We start from the raw sequence: 9,722 nt of genomic DNA, 5'->3' as shown, positions 1-9,722 counted from the left end.
CTGGAGCCTGTGCTCCGCAACGGGAGAGGCCACAACAGTGAGAGGCCCGCGTACCGCAAAAAAAAAAAAAAAAAAAGAGCTCAAATCAACACCCTAACTAACTTTACTCCTTAAGGATCCTGGAAAAGAACAAATCAAACCCAAAACTAGCAGAAGGAAGGAAATCATAAAGATTAGTGCAGAGACAAATGAAGTAGAGAGTAGAAAAACGAGAGAAAGTCAACAAAACCCAAAGTTGGTTTTTTGAAAAGATCAACAGAATTGACAAAACTTTAGCTAGATTGACTAATAAGAAAAAAGAAGACTCAAGTAAGTAAAATCAGAAGTGAAACAGGGAACATGACAACTGATTTTTACAGAACCAAAAAGGAGTATGAGAGAGTACTATGAACACTTGTGTGACAACAAATTGGACAATCTAGATGAAATGGATAAATTCCCAGAAACATTACCTGCCAAAACTGAATCAAGAAGGAACAGACATCTGAAAAGACCTATAACTAGCAAGCAAATTGAATCAGTAATCAAAAAACTCCCAACAAAGAAAAGCCCAGGACCAGATGGCTTCACTAGTGAATTCTACCAAGCATTTAGAGAGTTGAAACCAAGCATCCTCAAACTCGTACAAAAAACTGAAGAGGGGGGCTTCCCTGGTGGCGCAGTGGTTGAGAATCTGCCTGCCAGTGCAGGGGACATGGGTTCGAGCCCTGGTCTGGGAAGATCCCACATGCCGTGGAGCAACTAGGCCTGTGAGCCACAACTACTGAGCCTGCGCATCTGGAGCCTCTGCTCCGCAACAAGAGAGGCCGCGATAGTGAGAGGCCTGTGCACCACGATGAAGAGTGGCCCCCGCTTGCTGCAACTAGGGAAAGCCCTCCGCGATAGTGAGAGGCCCGCGCACCACGATGAAGAGTGGCCCCCGCTTGCTGCAACTAGGGAAAGCCCTCGCCCAGAAACGAAGACCCAACACAGCCATAAATAAATAAATAAATTTAAATTATATTAAAAAAAAAAACTGAAGAGGGAACATCTTCAAATCCATTTTATGAGGCCAGAATTATCTTGATACCAAAGCCAGACAAAGACACTTCAAGAAAACTACAGAACAATATCCCTGATGCATACAGATGCAAAAATCATCAAAAAAAAAACCACAGTTGGCCCTCCATATCTATGATTTCCACATCCACAGATTCAATCAACCACTGATTGAAAATATTTGAAAAAAAATCCAGAAAGTTTCAAAAGCAAAACTTGAATTTGCTGCTTGCTGGCAACTATTTACATAGCATTTATATTGTATTAGGTACTATAAGTAATCTAGAGATGATTTAAACTATACAGGAGAATGTACATAGGCTGTATGCAAATATTATGTCATTTTATATAAGGGACTTTAGCACCCACAGATTTTCGTATCCGTGGAACCAATCCCCATGGATACTGAGGAACAACTGTACTGGCAAACACAATTCAAGAGCACATTAAACGGATTATATACCATAACCAAGTGGGTTTATTCCTGAAATTCAAGGATGGTTCAACATAGGAAAATCAATGTAATACACCACATTAAAAGAATGAAGGAAAAAAAAAGACATGACCATCTCAACTGATGTAGAGAAAGCATTTGACAAAATTCAACACCCTTTTATGATAAAAACACTCAACAAACTAAGAATAGAAGGAAACTACCTCAACATCATAAAGGCCATATTTGACCAGCCCATAGATAACAACATATTCCATGGTAAAAGACTGAAAGCTTTTCCTCTAAGATCAGGAACAAGACAAGGATGCCTACTTTTGCCACTTCAATTTAAAGTAGTATCAGGAGTCCTAGCCAGAACAATTAGGCAAGAAAAGGAAACAGAAAGCATCCAAATTGGAAAGAAAGAAGTAAAGTTATCTCTGTTCTCAAATGACACAATCATATATATCTAAAAAACCATGTATATATAGAAAACCCTAAAGCTTAAAAAAATTTAAAAACCTATTAGAATTAGTAAACAAATTTGGCAGAGTTGCAGAATGTAAGTCAACACACAAAAATCAATTGTGGGGCTTCCCTGGTGGCGCAGTGGTTGAGAGTCCACCTGCCGATGCAGGGGACATGGGTTTGTGCCCTGGTCCGGGAAGATCCCACATGCTGCGGAGTGGCTGGGCCCACGAGCCATGGCTGCTGACCCTGCACGTCCGGAGCCTGTGCTCCACAACGGGAGAGGCCACAACAGTGAGAGGCCCTCGTACTGCAAAAAAAAAAAAAAAAAAAAAAAAAAAAAATCAATTGTGTTTCTATACACTAACAATGAGTATTCCAAAAAGGAAATTAAGAAAATAATTCCATTTACAATAACATCAAAAAGAATAAAATACTTAGGAATAAACTTAACCAAAGAGGTGAAAAACTTATACACTGAAAACTACAAACCACTGCTGAAAGAAAGAAGATACAAATAAATGGAAAGATATCCCATGTTCATGGATTGAAAGACTTACTTAATACCATTAAGAAATTAATACTACTCAGTGATCTACAGATTTAACACAATCTCTGTCAAAATCCCAATGGCTTTTTTTGCAGAAATATAAAAACCTACCCTAAAATTCATACAGAATCTCAAGGGGGCCCCAAGTAGCCAAAGCAATCTTGAAAAAGAACAAAGTTAGAGGTCTCACACTTCCTGGTTTCAAAACTTTTAACATAAGCTACAGTAATCAAAACAGTGTGGTAGTGGCATAAAGACAGACATATAGACCAAAGGAATAAAATAGAGAGCCCAGAAATAAACCCTTGCATATATGGTCAAATAATTTTTGACAAGGATGTCAAGACCATTCAATGGAGAAAGTACAATCTTTTCATCAAACGGTGCTGGGAAAATTGAATATCTACATGAAAAGAATGAATTTGGACCCTTACCTTACACCCTATAAAAACATTAGCTCAAAATGGATCAAATACATAAATATAAGAACTAAAACTATAAAACTCTTACAAAAAAACATAGGGGGAAAGCTTCATGACATTGGATTTGGCATTGATTTCTTGGATATGACACCAAAGGCACAAACAATAAAAGAATAAATAGACCAATTGGACTTCATCAAAATTAAAAACTTCTGTGCATGAAATGACACAACAGAGTATAAAGGCAACCTATGGAATGGGAGAAAATATTTGCAAATGAAGTAACTGACAAAGGATTAATCTCCAAAATATACAAACAGCTCATGCAGCTCAATATAAAAAAAACCCAAACAACCCAGTCAAAAAATGGGCAGAAGGCCTAAATAGACATTTCTCCAAAGAAGGCATACATATGGCCAACAAACACATGAAAAGATGCTCAACATCACTAAATATTAGAGAAATACTAATCAAAACTACAATGAGGTATCACCTCACACCAGTCAGAATGGCCACCATCAAAAAATCTACAAACAATAAATGCTGGAGAGAGGGTGTGGAGAAAAGGGAACCCTCCTACACTGTTGGTAGGAATGTAAATTGGTACAGCCACTATGGAGAACAGTATGGAGGATGTGGTACATACATACCATGGAATATTACCCAGCCATAAAAAGGAACGAAATTGGGTCATTTGTAGAGACATGAATGGACCTAAAGACTGTCATACAGAGTGAAGTAAGTCAGAGAGAGAAAAGCAAATATCATATATTAACGCATATATGTGGAATCTGAAAAAATTGGTACAATCTTATTTACAGAGCAGAAACAGAGGCACAGACGTAGAGAACAAATGTATGGATACCAAGGGGGAAGGGGGGGGATGAATTGGGAGATTGGGATTGACATATATGCACTATTGATACTATGTATAAAATAGATAACTAATGAGAACCTACTGTATAGTACAGGGAACTCTACTCATTGCTCTGTGGTGACCTAAATGAGAAGGAAATCCAAAAAAGAGGGGATATATGTATACATATAGCTGATTCACTTTGCTGTAAAGTATAAACAAACACAATATTGTAAAGCAGTTATACTCTGATTAAAAAAAAAAATTGGTCAAAGGACTTGAATAGAAATTCCTCCAAAGAAGATATACAAATGACCAACAAGTACATGAGAAGATGCTCGATATCACCAATCATTAGGGAAATGTGAATCAAAACCACAATGATATATAAACTCACACCCATTAGGGTGGCTACTATCAAAAAATTAGAAAATAGTGTTAGCAAGGATGTGAAGAAATTGGAACCATCATGCACTGTTGGTGGCAATGTAAAATGGTGTAGCCAATATGGAAAATAGCATGGCAGTTCCTCAAAAAAATTAAAAATAAAATTACCATATGATCCAGTCATTCCACTTCTGGGTATATACACCAAAAGAATTGAAAGCAGGATCTCAAAGATATTTATACACCCATCATAGCATCATTATTCACAACAGCCAAAAGTTATAAGCAACCCAAGTGTCCATCAGCAATTGAATGGATAAGCAAAATATATATATACATACAATGGAATATCATTCAGCCTTAAAAAGGAAGGAAATTCTGGGCTTTCCTGGTGGCGCAGTGGTTGAGAGTCCACCTGCCCCGATGCAGGGGACGCGGGTTCGTGCCCCGGTCCGGGAAGATGCCACATGCCACGGAGCAGCTGGGCCTGTGAGCCATGGCCGCTGGGCCTGCGTGTTCGGAGGCTGTGCTCCGAAACGGGAGAGGCCACAACAGTGAGAGGCCTGCGTACCGCAAAAAAAAAAAAAAAAAAAAAAAAAAAAAAGAAAGGAAATTCTGACACAAGCTACAACATGAATGAACTTTGAGAACATTATGCTAAATGAAATAAGCCAGTCACAAAAAGCCCAATACTGTATGATTCCCCTTCTGTGAGGTACCTAAAGTTGTCAAATTCATAGAGACAGAACACAGAATGATGGTTGCCATGGGCTGGTCTGAGAGGATAATAGGAGTTGTTTAATGGGGACAGAGTTTCAGTTTTGCAAGATGAAAAGCATTCTGGAGAATGGATGGTGGTGATGGTTGCACAACAAAGTGAAAGTACTTAACACTACTGACCTGTGCACTTACTAAGATGGTCAATTTTTTGTTATGTATATTTTACCACAATTAAGAATTTTTTAATTAAAAAATTTATACTGAGCACCTACTTCATATGCTAGGCATGGTGATAGAACTCTAAACACTGAACTTATAACCGCTGTAATTATAAAAAACGAACACACTTAAGGAGACAAAATTCTAAGAGCAAGAACCAGCATAGTCAGGCAATAGACACAAACCCACAGGAATTCAGAAATGGGTTTATCCAACACAGACCGTAAATTTCGGCAGGGATTACAAGCAGCTCATGCAGCTCAATATCAAAAAAACAAACAACCCAATCCAAAATTGGGAAGAAGACCTATATAGACATTTCTCCAAAGAAGATATACAGATTGCCAACAAACACATGGAAGAATGCTCAACATCACTGGTGGCGCAGTGGTTGAGAGTCCGCCTGCCAATGCAGGGGACGTGGGTTCGTGCCCCGGTCCGGGAGGGTCCCACATGCCGCGGAGCGGCTGGGCCCGTGAGCCATGGCCGCTGAGCCTGCGTGTCCGGAGCCTGTGCTGTGCTCCGCAACGGGAGAGGCCACAACAGTGAGAGGCCCAAGTACCGCAAACAAACAAACAAACAAACAAAAACTACAATGAGATATCACCTCACACCAGTCAGAATGGCCATCATCAAAAAATCTACAAACAATAAATGCTGGAGAGGGTGTGGAGAAAAGGGAACCCTCTTGCCCTGTTGGTGGGAATGTAAATTGATATAGCCCCTATGGAGAACAGTATGGAGGTTCCTTAAAAAACTACAAATAGAACTACCATAGGACCCAGCAATCCCACTACTGGGCATCATACCCTGAGAAAACCATAATTCAAAAAGAGTCATGTACCACAATGTTCATTGCAGCTCTGTTTACAATAGCCAGGACATGGAAGCAACTTATGTGTCTATCAACAGATGAATGGATAAAGATGTGGCACATATATACAATGAATATTAAAGGAATATTTAATATTCCATTGTATATTCGGAATATAAAAGGAAACCAAAAGGAACCATAAAAGGAAACGAAATTGAGTTATTTGTAGTGAGGTGGATGGACCTAGAGTCTGTCATACAGAGTGAAGTAAGTCAGAAAGAGAAAAACAAATACCGTATGCTAACACATATATATGGAATCTAAAAAAAAAATTTAAAAAGGTCATGAAGAACCTAGGGGCAGGACGGGAATAAAGACGTAGACCTACTAGAGAATGGACTTGAGGACATGGGGAGGGGGAAGGGTAAGCTGTGACAGGCAGGGAACTAGAAATTTTTAAAAATATCATATCTGGAAAGAACCAAAGATATCATATCAACAGATGACAGAAAAGGCATTTAATAAGATTGTCTAATGCTCATATTTTCTTTTTTAAAAATTCTCTTAGCAAGTGAGGGCTAGGAGGGCCCTTCCTTAACCTGGTAACTTGAGGTATTTGGTATCCAGCCTTTAACATCACAGTTGATGGAGAAACATCAGAAGCAGTCCCTTTAATGTCTGCAAGGAGATAGACACTCTCTCTCTGCTTCTATTACGAATTGTATTGATGACCCCATCACACTCAGTAAGACCAGAAAAAGAAATGAAGTACAGAGATTAAAACTCACCTGCTGGGACTTCCCTGGTGGCGCAGTGGTTAAGTATCTGCCTGCCAATGCAGGGGACATGGGTTCGAGCACTGGTCTGGGAAGATCTCACATGCTGTGGAGCAACTAAGCCCGCGAGCCACAACTACTGAAGCCTGGGTGCCACAACTACTGAAGCACGTGCGCCTAGAGCCCGTGCTCCGCAACAAAGAGAAGCCACTGCAATGAGAAGCCCTCTCACTGCAACAAAGAGTAGTCCCCGCTCGCTGCAACTAGAGAAAGCCCGCGCGTAGCAACGAAGACCCAACGCAGCCAAAAATTAATAAATTAAAAAAAAAAAAAAACAAAAAAAACCTCACCTGCTGATGGTGTGCCTTGCCCAGAGAGGTGCCGAGGGTCTTCCTGGGTCTGTGACCCCTAAGTTGAAGAGGTCCTGCTTCAGTGTGAGCTGGATATCCAAGGGGTAAGGCTGGCTCCTTCTGAAAGTGCAGAGAAGTCATTCAGATGTCACCAAATGTTCTGGAAACATCTGAATGTCCCTGCTGCTTTCATGACCTGGATACCCTCTCTTCATCAGGACTCAGCCCCTGAACTCCCCTCTACCCCCTCACTTTGGCTGCACCCTCCATGCTCCCAAAGCATCACGTACTGGGGTTCAGCCGTCTCCCAGGCTGGGAACTCCTGGGGTGGGAGTGAGGGCATGTCTCACAGTGCAGGGAACCATCTAACCATACCCTCTGCTCTTCCAAAGGGGGAGATGTCCTTTTAATGAGGGCCACTCGAGGCCGGACCCTGCTGGGCCTACAGCATGCCAGGGGCTATAACAGGGGCCCTCAGCTCGCTTCCAGGAAACAGAGGTAGCTCCCTGTCCTCTGGGCCCACAGCAAAGCCTTACTTCTCTTCTTTTTTCTTTGCAGTTTGAGATTTTGCCTGAGCCAGCACCAGGCTGCCAAAGATTTCAGACTCCCTCTCCTTCTACCACAATCCCTTCTCGTCAGCAAGGTCAAGATTCCTGTCTGGGGCGGAACAAGCAGCACGAAATGCCAAGAAGCTCAGAGAAGACCAGGAAAGATACAGATCCAGGAAAGAAGGGCTGTTAGGCATTGATTTCAGAATGCTTCTGGGGGCAGTAAAGCCCACACTGGTCTGGATAATGCTCCACCTCCCTCAACACCTGACCTGTAATTCCAGGAGGCAGCCTGGCCTGCTGGGCCCAGCTCTGGAGAGGGGACGCCACTCCAGCAACTGTTCTGCCTGAGATATTAGTCACTCGCTGGCTGCTGTTTCGGAAGCCTCTGCTGTATAAGCCAGGCTGCCCCGGGTCTCCTAGCTTGGGATTGGCTTCCCCTGCCCTCTTCAGGGTCTCCCCTGAGGCATGAGGTTCCTTGAGGGGAAACTGATGGTCCCAAATCCCTTAACCACAAGCCTGGTTGGGTGCTTCCCTCTTTGGGGTAGAGCCTGACTCTAAGACTGAATGCTCCAGGGGGCCGGTTTCCACAGATGTGTGCTCTGTGCACCTGGGCACTCAGACCCCAAGAGTACAGCCCTAAAAGTTGTTCACTTTCTTTGGGGAGAGGCTTTTCCCTTGAGTTTTCAACTGAAAAAATAAAGCTGGCGGATTCCAAGAACGTGTCCATTAGATTGCTGGGGTCAGCCATCCACTGGAGAGATTGGGGGGGGGCGGGTGTTGGGTGGCTGTGAAACCTGCCCCCCAGTAGGGGGTCCCCAGGGCCCTCTCTACACCAAGTCCAGAGTCCAGAGCAAAGGGTGAAGCGTCAGCCATGAGGCATGGGGCCACCAGAGGGCCAGACGCCAGACTGTGCCTGGCCTCCCCACACGTAAATGCCTGGCACACAGCAGATGCTCAGTGAAGTTTAGAAGAAGGAGCTCTAGAGGGTTTTAGAGTTTTTACAAGTGAATGGGAATCGGGGAGCCGGTCCTGCTCATTCCCACACTCTGGAGGGAAGGGGGAGGGGATGGCTGTCGTGATTGATTGAGCAGGTGCCATGTTTCCATGGTTACAACTAGAAGATCCCAGAGTACAGGCACTGCTCTTTGAAAGACGTTTGCTCTTCTCTCAGACTTTATAGTAACCCAGTGAGGAGTGGACGATCCCCATGTAACAGAAGCAGCAGGCTCAGAGAGCCCAGGGGATGTACCCAAGGTCACACAACTAGCAGATGGCCAGGCTGGCACTGATCCCCAAGGCTGCCCAACAACAACCATCTGCCTTCTACTTTCTCAACAACATTGTGCCATCTACAGGCACACCTTGTTTTCTTGCACTTTGCAGATGTTGTGGTTTTTGTTTTTACAAATTGAACGTTTGTGGCAACCTTGCGTCGAGGAAATCTATCAGTGCCATTTTTCACAGAGCATTGCTCATTTCGTGTCTGTGTCACATTTTGGTAATTCTCACAATATTTCAGACGTTTTCATTATTATTATATGTGTTATGGTTTAATTAAGGTATGTACGTTGTTTTTTTAGAAGCAATGCTATTGCACACTTAATAGACTACAGTATAGTATAAAAACAACTTAGACGCAGTGGGAAACCAAAAAATTCACGTGACTTGCTTTATTGCAGTGGTCTGGAACTGAACCCCGGTATCTCTGAGGTGTGCCTGTAGTCTGCCATTTACTTTAAGAAAGAGTCAAATTAACTTTAGCCTTGTCCCAAGCCATAATGTGTAGTGCTTGTTCATTCTTTCCTAATATACATCAAAACAGCCCATAAGCTGTGTGACGCCCAAGCAGAAATGCACCCACAACTGTCTGAAGTGCTGTGCTAGGCCTTGTTGCTGGGAACTTGGCTCTGGAGGAGGGAAGGAGACAATGGAAGAGAAAATTCTGGAATGCAGGGGCCTGAGCAGGCCGGAGATAGATGCGCCTAGAGTTTGCAACCACCTGTAGGTTTCTAAATCTGTGCAATGGCTCAGCGATTTCTGGTCCAGAAAGGAAACTGCAGACTTCCCAGCCTGCCTCCCGGCTCTGTCTCTCACATGCTTACCAGGAACCCAGCAGTGGGCTGGGCACAGTGGGGGCC

General features: G+C 42.9%; 1 protein-coding gene across 1 annotated transcript in view; it reads left to right on the top strand.

Moving 5' to 3' along the window:
• LOC129392709 (uncharacterized) overlaps positions 1-7,729 on the top strand; it is a 126,515-nt gene extending 118,786 nt beyond the window's left edge. Inside the window, 1 exon segment of the mRNA XM_055089741.1 lies at positions 7,592-7,729. Within this exon segment, the coding sequence (XP_054945716.1) occupies positions 7,592-7,596 (5 nt within the window). The 3' untranslated portion in view covers positions 7,597-7,729.
• Positions 7,730-9,722: the final 1,993 nt, after the last annotated feature.

Source organism: Physeter macrocephalus, chromosome 14, assembly GCF_002837175.3.
Source record: "Physeter macrocephalus isolate SW-GA chromosome 14, ASM283717v5, whole genome shotgun sequence".
Lineage (NCBI taxonomy): Eukaryota > Metazoa > Chordata > Mammalia > Artiodactyla > Physeteridae > Physeter > Physeter macrocephalus.
The sequence above is the reverse complement of the archived record's forward strand: the minus strand, read 5'-3'. Positions and strand labels throughout refer to the sequence as shown.